The 15,320-nt window shown below is 42.7% G+C and overlaps 1 protein-coding gene across 5 annotated transcripts in view; it reads right to left on the bottom strand.

Annotated features, from left to right (window-relative positions):
- Positions 1-1,538: 1,538 nt before the first annotated feature.
- The window catches only part of LOC137342242 (unconventional myosin-XVIIIb-like), a 265,799-nt gene continuing 252,017 nt past the window's right edge, over positions 1,539-15,320 (bottom strand). For 4 of the 5 annotated variants that reach the window (XM_068006068.1, XM_068006071.1, XM_068006072.1 and 1 more), the window contains 3 exons: positions 13,329-13,493; positions 4,303-5,516; positions 1,539-1,799 (listed from right to left, as the gene is read on the bottom strand). In XM_068006068.1, coding sequence (XP_067862169.1) covers positions 4,304-5,516; positions 13,329-13,493 — 1,378 coding nt within the window. In that variant the 3' untranslated portion in view covers positions 1,539-1,799; position 4,303. Of the gene's footprint in view, positions 1,800-2,572; positions 2,607-4,302; positions 5,517-13,328; positions 13,494-15,320 lie in introns of all 5 variants that reach the window. The other variant, XM_068006069.1, reaches the window with a different exon arrangement.

Below are 15,320 nucleotides of genomic sequence, written 5' to 3'. Positions count from 1 at the left end.
AAAGTGCTAATCGTTAGGCAGATTGCAACCTTTATATACAGTGGGTTCGACAGTGGTTATGGTACTGGACTAGTAATCCGGAAATAGTGAATTCAGATTACACCATGACAGATTGTGAAATGGAATTCAATAAAAACGGTAATTTATGGGCTGGTATCACGAAGACTGTAAAAACCCAACTGATTCACCAATGTACTTCAGGGAAGGGATCTTGCCACTTCTACTTGGCCTACATGTGACTCCATTCTCACACTGCATGGCTGACTCTTCGAGGGTTATTTTAACCTAACCCACCCAGCAGAAAACCGATGGGATCGGATCATGACTGCAATGGAAAGGAAAATCGAGCAGGGTGTAAAATGGTTAGCCGATCCGATCCAGTCAGTTTCCGTCAGGCGGTTAGGTTAAAATGACCCTCCTTAACGCCCTTCTCAGGGCAACTAATGATAAATGTGGCCCTTGCAGCATTGACTATGTCCTGGAAACAAATGAAGAAAAAAACGACCGTAGCTTTAGCTTAGTAAATTCTTTCAAACGCTGAAGATATAAGTACCAGGAGGCTTATTTTCTAAAAACACAGCTCTCCTGACTGTGTGTGTGTGAATGAATGTGTTCCACGAACAGACCCTGCTCAGTTCTTGCAAGTCAGACCGTTTTAAAAAAAAAATGCAATCTACAGTCCTCTTGAATTCCTTTCCCACAGAGAGAGGGATCAGAAAATTCACATTTGAGTTTTTTGAATATTTTAACTGAGAATCAATTTAGATTTGGCCTTTGCGTTCAACGTCAATTGCATTTTAACCAGAAGAGGCTTTAATGTGGCTTTTTCAAACATATTTGTGAACACGGTAATTTAGTCCCAATTTGAATCACTTTGGCCCCATGTTGTGTTTAGAGACCCTTTAAGCTCAAAATATCTGTAGATGTGTCGCAAAGATCTTCTCTTTATTGCCTCTCCCACACCCAATAAGATGAAGGCTTTTGATAGAGGGGTTTTGATAGAGAAAGTCAGGAGAAACTGTTTTCTCTGGCAAGTGGGTCGGTGACCAGAGGGTCACAGATTTAAAATAATTGGCAAAAGAACTAGAGGGAAAATTAGGAGACATTTTTTCACACAGAGGGTTGTTACGGCCTGGAACACACTACCTGAAAGGGTGGTGAAAGCAGATTCCATAGGAACTTTCAAAAGACAATTGGACACGTACTTGAAGAGGCCTAATTTGCAGGGTTATGCGGAAAAAGCTGGGGTGTGAATCTAAATTGAACGGCTCTTTCAAGGAACAGGTACAGGCAGAACGGGCCGAATGGCCTCCTTCTGTGCTGTAAGATTCTATGATTCTAAGGCAGAATAAATGTGAATCCGCATTTCCAACCTTGTCTTTCACTACCAGTAATCAAGGCATTGATTTTAACTAAACCACATTTACAATCAGAGAATTCAAGTGTCTGGACTGGATTTAAATATGTCCTACATAAGGCACTACCATTTCATAATTTTTTTTTTTAATTACTTTATTTTCTTTCCCAAATATTTTCACTTTTTCCAAAAGACAGCACAATCAGATAGAATGATAGTAGCTATTCGTTTTAATTCAGTCACAAGTACTGAGGACCATCATTTTCAATCACCGCTACATCCAGTTCCAACAATCAGTTTTGTTTGCATCCTTCTTGACTGAGCACTCAGGGGGTCTCTTTGGAACGGATCGCTTCTCAGTCTGGCTGTGATTCTCTGTCTAGGTTTTCAGTAAGCAAATGTTTCAGGCAGTTTTGGAACCAGGAGGCTTAGCTCAGAGATTCTAAATGAAGGAAAAACAGCATTGAAACCATTAGTCAGTAGAGTGCCACACTCTTAACAATGAGACCATTATTTTAGTGCCCAAGTCTCAATAGCCTTCAGATATTGAAAGATAGCTTTGGTGCTCGTCTGCTCATGTTAAGGAACAGTGCAGAGACTTAAGACTTATATTTCACCTTGCATCCAGCAACAATTTCAAACACTTTCTAGTTGGATATGGTATAAATCACATCCAATTCAAAGCTTCACATACAACAGATATCAACCCATACTCTAGACTAACCCATGTTACTGCACTACTGTGGACATTATGCTTTAATAACCTCTCTGAGTATGCCAAGTTAGCCTTGTGGATAGCTTCATTCAATGTCCTCAAGTTCACTGCAAGTTGCAAGATTTAACTTCGAACATCAGCAGTCCTCAGCATGTCTCATCTGTCTGTACTCGGACCCAGAGTAATTAATGAATGGCACTCTAACCCATCTCACGAGCCACTCACCTGTCAGACCACCTAGAGCAAGAAAAGGCCATTTGACCCATAAAGCCCATTCCATCCAAAGTCCATATATCATTATTCTATTGTGGACTCCCCCACCAAACCCCCATCCCACCTCTATTGATCTATTACTTTAAGGAACAACAAGTTCCTTTCCACACCTTCCCTGAAAAAAAATCAAGTGGTGCTATTAATATCTCCATAACCCTCAACTCCCCTTCTCAACAGATGTCGATCCCACTCCTTTCAAAGGGTCAAATAATCCTCAATTTAAGTACCTTCTCTGAGTGTCCATTCCACATGTCCATGATCCTGTGGGGAAGAAAAGTTTTATTTCTAATTTCTAAGTTTGCTCGGGGCTTCTGAACATTGTACTTGTATCCTCTAGTCCAATGCATGTTGTCTAATGTCTAAGTTAGACAGCTTCCTTACTTCTGTCTCATCTACATGTTTCATTGTTTCAAAAACCTGTATCATGTCTTCTGTCAGTCTCCTTTTCTATGAAAATAAGTTTAGCTGTTTTAGCCTCTCTTCATACTGTTGTCCCCCCAAGACCTGGAATCATTCTGGTCACTCTTCTCTAAACCTTTCTAATACATCTATGAATTTTTTTTGAGGCCGGGTGACCTAAACTGTATGCCATAATCCAGAAATGGCCTCACCACTGCTCTGCATAATGTCAGATTAACTTGTCCCCCAATGGCCTCTCAGTCCCTGATTTGCCTTATTGATAAACATCTGACTAAACCATGTTGACTGCTTCTTACAAAACCTGTGGTCTTCAGATTTTCATTTATTGTATTCCATAGTACATCCTCAAGCATTGTTCTTACTTTGGAGGTTCGGTTGCCAGGCTTGTAATTACCAGTATGTGCCTTATTTCTGGTTTTGAATATTTCAGCTACTTTTGTTATCCACCAGTCTTTTAGTTCCATTTGTCTGGGTCAGTTTAAACCCACGTCACAGAAGTGAATGGTGATTGTTAAGACACATATCCCAACCCCAACCAGTCAACAGTCCATTCTCCAAGCTCAACAGAAATACATACAAATTACAACGCAGAGACAGGCCATTCGGCCCAACTGTGTCAGCTTTTACCCCCCAAGTGAACAAATTGTTCAAATCATATTTACCTAACCTGTTACCATATTGTTTCAATCCCTTTTCCTTCATCCACCTACCCAATCTAAGGGAGGGAGGAGGCTAGTGTGGAGCATGTGGACCAGTTGGGCCGAATGGCCTGCTTCTGTGCTGTAGTTTCGATGTAACTCAATGTAATCTTGAATGTTGACATAGTTTCTGCCTCAACCATTAACCCTGGAAGTGAATTCCACAGCTCTACAATTCTCTGTGCAAAGAAGTTTCTCCTGTTCTTTGTTCTAAATCTCTTACAGTTAATCTTGTATCTATGGCACCTCATCCTTGACCCCTCAACCACTGAAAACTATCCTATCCTTTCATAATTTTCATCATATTTGTATTTCCTCATATCAGGCCACATCCTAGTAAATCTGCATTATTCCCCCTCTAAAACCTGTAGTGTACAGCCCAATATTGCACAAAGTACTCTAACTGAGGTCTTATTAAGGTTTTATAAAGGCTCATCATTACCTCTTGGCTTTTATATTCTATACCTCGAGGTGAAACCTATAATTCCATTAGCTTTTTCACACCCTGATCAACCTGAGGTACAACCTTTAATGTCTTGTAAACCTGTACCCCAAATCCCTCTGCACTTCAACAGCACCTTAATCCCGTGCACTGTCTGTCATTAAGACTTCATTCAATAGAAATGCTACATTTCCATTAACTTCAAGCCACATGTGTTGTGCATTGGTTCCCTGTAGGAATCGGGAAGTAAATGCTACAATCTAAATTCATTTATGCATTCAGACAGAAGAAACCATCTTACTGGCCCGATCTGCATTGAAATCAGGTCTCAGAGGTAAAGAACGATTATACCCTCTATTACAATGCCTGCGTTTTAATGAAAAAGTCAACTGCTTACCTTATTCTTTGTTTGGCTTTTTCAAGTATTTCATCATAACAGTATTAATGTCACCAGCCACAGATTCCTCTTCAGCCCCTTTCTCCACCTGTGTATTCAAGTCTTCATTTTCCATTACTCTAGCAGATGATCTTTCATCTCTTGACCTCCGAACTCCAGGACGGTTCTTGATGCTATCTGCACTTTTGTAAGAAATAGTAGAATCAGATGATGAAGAGGAGTCAGACATGTTAGCAAGGGACTCTCTGCCTCCTTTAGACAAACTTGGCCTGACTGCCATAGTCTTTTTTAATGGGGCTAAACTGGAAGTATCTTTGGAAGGCAAGTTGTCAAAATCAACAGTGAGAGGTCTAGGGTCTCCCTGGCTATCGTGTATGGTTCTGGCCATGTTGTTTGTGGACTGGGACCATCGAATTGCAGGAAGAATATCATTGTCATTATCATCATCCTTTTTCCGCTCATAGCTAAGGCTTGGAAGCATCCAACTGGACTTCTCTCTTTCTGTATCTTCATTAGGAAGGCTACTGAATCGTTTGCTTTTGAATACTATTGGCTGACTGCTAAGCACCTCATCAATATCTTCTTCTATTGATAGCTCAAGCCACTTGCGTTGAGGTTTTAGTCTAGGAGGAATTGCTTCATCTGTTCCTCTCATAGGGAAATTTGTCTTTTGACTGGAGCCACCAGAACCATTATGAGGTTCAAGTAATGTCTCAAATGAACCATATATGTTTCTTCTAGTTGTGGCAGTAGGTTCAGCTACTTCAGTGCTAACTGGCAAAGACCTGAGACTGGCTGAACGGACTAACCCAGCTCCTCCTCGGTGGCTGGCAGAAAAGCCTCGTATCTCTGAAAGACTCGGAGTCTCGAATCCCAGAGATGAATCATCATCATCTTTAATGATTGGACGCTTTCGAAGTGATGATATACCTGCAGTCTGGTAAATAGGTAGTGAACTGTCCTCCATCTGGAGACCAATCTGCTCTCTTTCACCTGAACGTTTTCTCCTTAGTTCCTCAACAAATTCAGACAGAGCAACTGAAGAACTTGGGGACTTTTCCTCTTCTGGAGGAGATCTTCTTCTGGATAGAGTCGTGGGTTGGTCTATTGCAGTCTGGTTCGAGCTCTTCCCAAATTCTCGACTTCTAAAGCTACGCATGCTTGCTGAAGAGCCTGGCCTGTTTGTATCTTGATCCATACCATCTCTGACAAACCTGAGGAAGGCAAAATGTGACAGATAAGTTTAAATGGACGGATGTCCAAATGATCCAACATTTCTACTTGCAAGCCACCTGTTCATTAAAGGGGAAAGAAAAGTGTAGGAAAAAAAATCCCCTTATTATTAGACACATACTTTTAACAAAAACAAATATATTTACTTAATAAAAGTTAATATTGTTATACTTGGAGAAGGGTCCTGAATGCAGCTGTTTAATTGGTGAAATCATGGTGATGACATCATGGCGATTTGACCTTGAATCGTATCCATGACCGAACTGGGTCAATTTTTGATGCAATTTCCTTGCTAAACCTAACATTTCTACCATTGTAGTGAGTGATCTTGTCTACATTACTGGCTGCCCATGCCACAAGTTAGGGTTAAAGAGCAGGTCCACATTTCATATTATGGTGGAACTGAAGTATTTGCTTCAATGTTGATTAACTTGCGTCCACCATCCCTACTCTTCAAGCTCTTTGTCAAGTTATTGTTTTCCCTCAGTGACATCTTAAAAAAAAATCAGTTTCTCCCTCCCCAAAAATGGGAAGATCGAAAAATCTGGCAAACATAACTAAAATAGTCACATCATCGTCAATTGTCTGTCGACTTCCGTAAATAAGTCAAACATTATATCGGAAAAAACAAAAATGTGCAGGCAACCTATTAGAAACCTAGGCATAAAAAGATAAAAATCCAAATACTGAAAATCTGAAAGAACAACAAAAAAAAGGCTGTGAATACACAGCAGGTCAGTCAGCATCTGAAAAGAGAAAAGGCTAATGCTTTGAGTGTAGAATAGTCAACAGCAAAACTGTGTTTTACAGAAGTGTTAACTTGTCTTTATTTCTTGACAGGTACTGACGAACCTGCTGTGTATTACCAGCATTTTCTGCTTTTATGCTTCTGGCTACATGATCATTTATAGATTAGCCTCATGAAGGAATGACATTCATTACTATTACTATTACATCAACAGGAACACCAAGAGAAGACCAGATTCTAGACCAGATTCAAGATATGCAGGACCATCCCGCATTGAAGTTGAAAGGAGCGCCAAATTTGAAAGAAAAGTTTCTAAAAAAAGTGAGAAAACAAGCTAAAGGAAAAATGAGTGGACGTCACTTTCAAAAAGCTGATATCTGAGCCAAGTGTTCTGCAGGCACAGATGGCTTGCATGATTGAGATGGGGCGGCCTGTAATCTGTAAAATGAAATCCAATTTCTCTCTCAAAAAGATTCCAGGCTCCAGGCGAATTAATATTTTATACGTTGTATTTGGCTGTGTAATGCGAATAAGGGAACTTCCTGAATAGGTCAACAAGAAGTGTGTGTAAGGTTAAAAATGTTAGAGGTGAGGTAGAAACATAACCACTTTTTGGAAGTTGTGCAGAGTACAAATGAGTTGTAAAAGAAACTGAGAGAGTTGTATAAATAAATGATTAATGATTACTCAAATGCTGAAATTGGGTAAATAGAAGTCTGAAAAATTACATCGTTTTTTAAACAAACCATGACTGTGGGGTTCAGTGAGCTAACAAGACAGTGACTAAAGTTATAGCCTGGATCAGTAGTCACACTCTTGCCTCTGAGTCAGGAGGTTTTGACTTCAAGCCCCACTACAGAGCCTTGAACACATAATGTAGGCCAACACTTCAGTGCAGTATTGAGGGAGTGCTGCAAGGTCAGAGGTGCTGTTTTTCCAATGAGATGAGACCCCGACTGACTGCTCAAGTGGCATTACTCGAAGAGAAGCAGGGGAGTTCTCCCAGAAGTGCCGAGTGGATGATCCATCTCGGCCTCCTCCCGATATCCACACCATCACAGAAGCCAGTCTCCAGCCAATTCGATTCACTCCACGTGATATCAAGAAACGGCTGAGTGCACTGGATACAGCAAAAGCTATAGGCCCCGATAACATCCCGGCTGTAGTGCTGAAGACTTGTGCTCCAGAACTAGCCTCGCCTCTAGCCAAGCTGTTCCAGTACAGCTACAACACTGGCATCTACCCAACAATGTGGAAAATGCCCTGTCCACAAAAAGCAGGACAAATCCAATCCAGCCAATTACCACCCCATCAGTCTACTCTCAATCATCAGCAAAGTGATGGAAGGTGTCGTCGACAGTGCTATCAAGCGGCACTTACCAATAACCTGCTCACCGATGCTCAGTTTGGGTTCCGCCAGGACCACTCGGCTCCAGACCTCATTACAGCCTTGGTCCAAACATGGACAAAAGAGCTGAATTCCAGAGGTGAGATGAGAATGACTGCCCTTGACATCAAGGCAGCATTTGACCGAGTGTGGCACCAAGGAGCTCTAGTAAAATTGAAGTCAATGGGAATCAAGGGGAAAAATCTCCAGTGGCTGGAGTCATACCTAGCACAAAGGAAGATGGTAGTGGTTGTTGGAGGCCAATCATCTCAGCCCCAGGGCATTGCTGCAGGAGTTCCTCAGGGCAGTGTCCTAGGTCCAACCATCTTCAGCTGTTTCATCAATGAACTTCCCTCCATCATAAGGTCAGAAATGGGGATGTTCGCTGATGATTGCACAGTGTTCAGTTCCATTCGCAACCCCTCAAATAATGAAGCATTCCGAGCCCGCATGCAGCAAGACCTGGACAACATCCAGGCTTGGGCTCATAAGTGGCAAGTAACATTTGCGCCAGACAAGTGCCAGGCAATGACCATCTCCAACAAGAGAGAATCTAACCACCTCCCCTTGACATTCAACGCCATTACCATCGCCGAATCCCCCACCATCAACATCCTGGAGGTCACCATTGACCAGAAACTTAACTGGACCAGCCATATAAATACTGTGGCTACAAGAGCAGGTCAGAGGCTGGGTATTCTGCAGCGAGCGACTCACCTCCTGACTCCCCAAAGTCTTTCCACCATCTACAAGGCACAAGTCAGGAGTGTGATGGAATACTCTCCACTTGCCTGGATGAGTGCAGCTCCAACAACACTCAAGAAGCTCGACACCATCCAGGACAGAGCAGCCCGCTTGATTGGCACCCCATCCACCACCCTAAACATTCACTCCCTTCACCACCGACGCACAGTGGCTGCAGTGTGTACCATCCAGAGGATGCATTGCAGCAACTCGCCAAGGCTTCTTCCACAGCACCTCCCAAACCCGCGACCTCTACCACCTAGAAGGACAAGAGCAGCAGGTACATGGGAACAACACCACCTGCACGTTCCCCTCCAAGTCACACACCATCCCGACTTGGAAATATATCGTCGTTCCTTCATCGTCGCTGGGTCGAAATCCTGGAACTCCCTTCCTAACAGCACTGTGGGAGAACTTTCACGGACTGCAGCGGTTCAAGAAGGCGGTTCACCACCACTTTCTCAAGGGCAAATTAGGGATGGGCAATAAATGCCGGTCTTGCCGGCGACGCCCACATCCCATGAACGAATAAAAAATATGAATCCTGACCAACATTCATCCCTCAACCAACAGCACCCAAACAGATTATATGGTCATCTATCTTACTGATGTTTGTGGGACCTTGCTATTGGTGGGCATGCCTACATTCCAACAGTGACTACACTTCGAAAGTACTTCATTGGTCATGAAGTGCTTTAGGATGTCCTGAGGCCGTGAAAGGCACTATATAAATGCTGGTTCCTTTCTCTCTTCTTCTCTGCATAGTCTCAAGTACCACTGGACAGTTCAGGTCATAGCCTATAAAGGCTATGACCTGAGAGCAGGCTGTGCATCCTTCCTCTTAGTTACAGGAGTCAAGCAAGGTAGACAAAGAAAAGGGGATATAAAAATACCAAATAAAAGGGGGAAACTTCCCCAAATACCAAACAATACTTGCATCCTGGTTTTTATGGTTAGGAAGTCGTGTGTTTAGGAAGCGTAGAAGTAACGCTGGGGAAGGTAGCTGCAGAGAGCTACCCCAGGAGAGCAGTGGTTGCATAGAGACAAGACTAAATATACACAAGAAAATATTGCCCAATATTTTAATTAGGACCAGATGTCTTGTTGGTTCTCTGTAGTGCTGAGTAGCCTCTGAGGATTTAAAGGTTTTTAAATGTTTATACTATGGAAATGTTGAAAAAAATAATTGAATGAGAAATTATTTCATACCAAACAGATGGAATTCTATGTCAGCTGTGGCTCAGTTGTAGCACTCTCGCCACTGAGTCAGAAGGTTGTGGGTTCAAGTCTTACTCCAGAGACTTGAGCACGTAATCCAGGCTGACGTCCAGTGCAGTACTGAGGGAGCGCTGCAATGTCGGAGGTGCCATCTTTCGGATAAGACATTAAACCATTCTCTCCGGTGTCCTGGCCAATATTTATCCCTCAACCTACATCACTGAAACAGATTATCTGGTCATTATTACATTGTAGATGGGAAAGAAGGGTTGAGGTCACAATCAGATCAGCCATGATCTTATCAAACGGCAGAGCAGGCTGGAGGGGCTGAATGACCTCCTCCTGCTCTTAATTCTTATGCTCGTATGCTGTTTGTGGGACTTTGCCGTGCGCAAATTGGTTGCCGCGTTTCCCTACATTACAACAGTGGCTACATTTCAAAAGTACTTTGTTGGCTGTAAACTGCTTTAGGACATCCTGAGGTCATGAAAGGCGCTATATAAATGCAAGCCTTTCTTTCTTTCTTAGTGTTAGATTCCTATGTTGCAGCATTGCTTTTTTCACAGAAAGAATATCTTAATAAGATGAAGCAGCAAAAATGTAATAAAACAAGTTAAGACAGCAGCACATTTTTAAACACTGGCTGCATTTTGAATAATTTTACTTTCTCCAGGGTCTTATCCAGAGTGGAAATGGTGTACGAGATGTACTGGAATCAGCTTCATAACAAAATGGGCCTTATCTCGTGGCAGGAATCAAACACTGGGAACAATAAGTTATCGTAATTCAAATGCAATCGAGAGCTGATGGAATTGAAAGCTTTTTTCTCCATGTTCATTAGATTTTGAGCGTTATTGTCAGTGAGCCTTGAAAGACCTTATTATGGAGCCGTCTCTGTTGGTCTGTCTGCTTTTCATTGTCAGTAATTGCTTCGAGTCATTTGCATGTTGAGTAAAGAAATAGTTGGAAGACCAAGTTGTAGATCCCTGAATATTCAGCCCAACTGGGGTGATTCTTAGTTATTTCTTCCCTCCAATTTTACTCGCGATCCTGAAGACGCCGACTTTTACCAGTGTACGGTTCTACAGTCACCAGCAGCTCGCTGGTACTTTGTCCAAGGGGTCATTCTTCATGCATGACCCTAGGCACAAGTGTCAGCAGGCAATTCGACCAGTCCTATCCTCGCCCACATGCACACTTTCTACGAGGCATCACTGGATGGCGATCAGGAGTAGGAACTCTAGCTAATTTTTTTTTCCCATCTTCCGAGCCTAGAGTACTGAGGCAAGGTGTAGCATCCCAGTAGCTGCTCCCGCCAGGAGCAACTTACTCAGCACAGACCAGAAATCGAGCCTGGGACCTGCCTCATCTGTATTCTTAACCAACTCTAAGTATGGTGCTGGATGTTCATTACATTGTTCTACGAATTAGACTTTGAGATAGTTTAAAAAAAAACTTCGGTACCAATTCATTTCAAATCTTATTTTCATATAATAATATATTTGATTGTTTTGTAACATAATTATGTAGGCCTTGGCTTGTGATAGCAATCTCTCCTCTGAGTCAGAAGGTTGTGGGTTCAAGTCCCACTCCATAGACATGAGCGGATAATCTAGGCTGACACTCTCGTGCAGTATTGAGGGAGCGCTGCACTGTCGGAGGTGCCGTTTTTCAGAGGAGATGTTAAACCAAAGCCCTGTCTGCTCCTCGGTGGACGTAAAAGATCCCATGGCACTATTTGACGAAGAGAATGAGCATTCTCCTCGGTATCCTGGTCAATATTTATCCCTCAACCAACATCACTAAAAAACAGGTTATCTGGTCATTTATCTCTTTGCTGTTAGTGGGATCTTGCTGTGCACAAAATGGCTGCCACATTTTCTACATTACAACAGTGACTACCATTCAAAAATTACATCATTGGCTGTAAAGCACTTTGGGACATCTGGAGGTAATGAAATGCATTATATAAATGCAAGTTCTTTCAGTGTGTAGCAGTGGTGCAGAAAGCTAACCGAATCTTGACTCGTCTGGTCAGAGGAATAGAGACACATCCTAGATGGAGATACAAGTGTGGAAAAATTTGCGGCAGAATTGGATAGATATTCGAGAGGGTGGGCAATTGAACAGCATTGTAAACATTAGTTTTAGGGACCGGTTAGGTGGAATCTAGGGTATTTTTCCAGTCCTGTGCTTTTCTATATTCCTAATAGATTTATTAAGATTTAAAGTAACTTTACATACAGCACTGTTCATACCAGCTTACAAACTCCATCTTGCAGACTGACTTATTCCAGTCTGAATCTAAGCGACTGCATAAAGGTGACACTGATACAACACTCACTAGTGTTAATTGAGCATCCCTAAATTTTCATGATACATCATTGCAACAGAAAATCAAGCTGAATCAAGTTTGCTAATAACAAAGTACGATGTAATCCCAGCTAGCAGAACGTCTTTCTGGGGCCAGGTGTTTGTGGATCAGTTCCAAAAGATTGACCTGTAGTCCTGCCACCCTTTAAACTACATAGAATTAATTGAGGCAGCTCCTCGCCAATCATTCTAATCACCCGAGTGACTCTGAGAGAGCTTCTCCCCATTGGGGCAGGAAATTTGAAGTTTTTATTTAAACGGCAGGACACAGATTTCTTCTACGAAGGTGTCGAGGTATAAATTCGTTGGCGTCCAGTTTTGTGCGCCAAGGTGGTGACGGGGTCACAACACGCGCTCGGTCCGGGGGGGCCCGAAAGCCTGAAATTGGGCCTCGGGCCTCGTTAATATTAATTGAGTGAGCTGCTGGCATCTGTCAGGCTTCCACAGGCAGCTTGCCCGTTTGAAGAAATTAATTTCAGGCCACTTGCCTCTCAGGCAGCAGCCTGAAGATAAGTCTTGGGAGAGGGGGATGTGGAGTGGCAACAAGGGGTGGGGGTGGTCGGTGGGAGGGGGGCTATCGGCATACTGTGGTGGCAGGGGAACACTCCTACCCCTCCTGGTTTCACAGCAATGATTTCTTTTGTATTTTATTTTGAAAACCATTTACCTTACAGTGGCTGTCACGGCATCTGCTTAAGAATCCCGAGCAGAGCAGGCCCAGCTCCCATTCCGCATTGCGGCATCAAATACCGGAGAGGGAGCCTGAAACAGGCACTGGGCCCTCATTTACGTATGTAAGAGGCCTAACGCCTGTTTCAGGCGGCACCCTAGGGATCGCCTGACCCAATATCGGGTCGGACATCTTTCAGGCGTTCTCTGGGCGCGGGACCTTACTCACCGAAATTGGCCCTCATTGCGCCGATTTTAAGACCGTAAAATGGGCGCAACAAGAAACAATTTCTACCCCATTAATAGAGTACTTTGAATAGAAACCACTCCCTCTAGATAGTCCATCCTCCCCCTCTTTAAGTGCATACTTTGGTGAAGCAAATCATTCTGTATAGCAGCAACACCATAATGCAGATCTGACAGGAATCAACTCTGTTCTTTTTTGCCAGCATTTCCAGCTGTGCCTGTTTGGAGGGTATTGATTTCACCTCACAGATACTTGAGCTGATTCCGACAGGCAAGTTCAATGTTGAAAGCAACCCTGGGCTCCAGTTACTAAAGCCCCCATACTTTGCTTCTCAGAGCTTCCCCCGCGGTGTGAGGTCTCACTTTTCACACAATGTCACAGGCAATGGAGTCTGAAATGGCACCTACCTAGAGCTGTGAAGGCTGATGCTGTCAGCTGTTGATGCCCTCGACAGACTTCTGGCCACACTGCCTCCTAATGTGGGTGATTGACCCGTGGACAGTCCCAGCCATGACCTCTTCCCAACACTAAGGTCATCACTCAGAAGGGATCCAATGCTTGATTGGCTGTCACTGCGTATAGTGGAAGGAGAAAGAAAGACAAGGAACAACAGTCAATGACAGTTACTTTTGATCCGAGTCCACTTTCAACTTCTCTCGCCGGGGGCTGTCTGGCACTAAAGAATGATAAAACACCAGCCAAAATCAAGCAGAATATTTACTCCAATGTAGAGAGATCATTCATTATTTCTGAAAGTTTATATATGGGGGTCGGAACAAATAACGGGGAGTTAAGCACCATATACATTCTCTATAAAAAGGTCATGTAAATACAAACTAAAATATGAATGCCGGAATAAGGGATTGTTTCTAAAGTTCTCACTCCTGTCTCAGACTGTGTTAGACGCTGGCAGCAACTCTCTTTAATATGTGAAAATGGTGCTTTATTGGCTTTTTAAACAGCTGCACGCGAGCCTGGCAATCTCCTCCCAAGATTTCCATGACAAAACAAGAAAACAAATATTCCCATCAATATAGGAGAAGACATTCCTAATAACATCCAAACATATGAAAATGACGGGCAGAAAAAGACCAGCTGGTCCATCAAGCCTGCCCCACACCATGATGGCATCATGACACAAGAGAGCACAGGAACCTTTTGTTTTTAAATGAAGATTATCTAAAGCAAAAACAAACAAATGTTAAGTGCTGGAAATTACACATCAGGCCTGTCATCATCTAAATGGAGAAAGGACGGGTTAATGTGTCAGATAGGGGCTGTTCGTCAGAACAGGAAATGGGCTGACAAGAGATCCCTTTGATAGAACTGACCGAAACAAGGAGGGGAGGAGGGATCAACAGGTAAAGGTCAAGTGTACAGACATGTTAACCAGAATCACTGAATTTTACAGCGCAGAAGGAGGCCATCCACCCCTTCATTCCTGTGCTGGCACTCTGCAAGAGCTATCCATAGTCCCAAATCCCCTGACCTTCCACCATACGTTTTAAAAAACTTCTTTTTCAAATATTTATCCTTTCCCTTTTAAAAGCTATTATGGATTGTGACTCGCACCCCTGCTTCTGGTAAGGCATTCGATGTCCTAACAAACCTCGGTGTAAAGAAAAAAATTCTCCTAATCTCTCCCTTTGGTGGTGATCTTGCATTTATATCCTCTAGTCACTGACCAGTGAAAATAGATTTCTGATTCGTCTGCTGTGTATTTCCAACATTTTGCATTTTCTTTCGTCTCTGTATAATATTGTACCCTCGAATCCTCCTCTGCCCTGCTCTTTTCAACTTAGTGGTGTCCTGTAATATAGGCTGTGGTCTTGATCTAGGCTTCTCAATAAAAAAAGCAGTAAGATTCTATATGTGTAATCATAAAAAAAAAATCACCATCCATTTATTTCCAATTGACTCAACTCACAACACCCAGGGGCCTATTTAAAAGGCAATACACCATCACCATAATGTGACAGATCAGGGACTTACACTGCACTTTATGTCTGGTTCTATTCAGAATTGATCATATCTGTACCCAGGTCTTGTACTGCGTCACCATGCTGCACCTCCTACTTCTAATTCTGACAGTAACCGTCCTTACAGCTTTTTGTGGGCAAATAAGTCCAATTAGTGCCAATTACAACAGAGGCTTCTTAAAATCAATTTTAATTTACCAGAGAAAAATAACTAGCAGAATGAATGTTCAGAGCCAGAAGAACAGAAGAAATGAAATAAGTAAAAGGTTTTTAGAACTTAAGGGAGGGGGAGAAAAATTAAGGAAAGATAGAATTGGTTTGATGACAAAGAAAAAGGGAAATTGAAGCTAATGATATAATAACTAGTTGGTGTCTCATTGCTTTTTTCATGGTGAGTCGGAGGTTTTATAAGGTTGGGGT

Source organism: Heptranchias perlo, chromosome 25 (genome assembly GCF_035084215.1).
Source record: "Heptranchias perlo isolate sHepPer1 chromosome 25, sHepPer1.hap1, whole genome shotgun sequence".
NCBI classification, from domain to species: Eukaryota; Metazoa; Chordata; class Chondrichthyes; order Hexanchiformes; family Hexanchidae; genus Heptranchias; species Heptranchias perlo.
The sequence above is the reverse complement of the archived record's forward strand: the minus strand, read 5'-3'. Positions and strand labels throughout refer to the sequence as shown.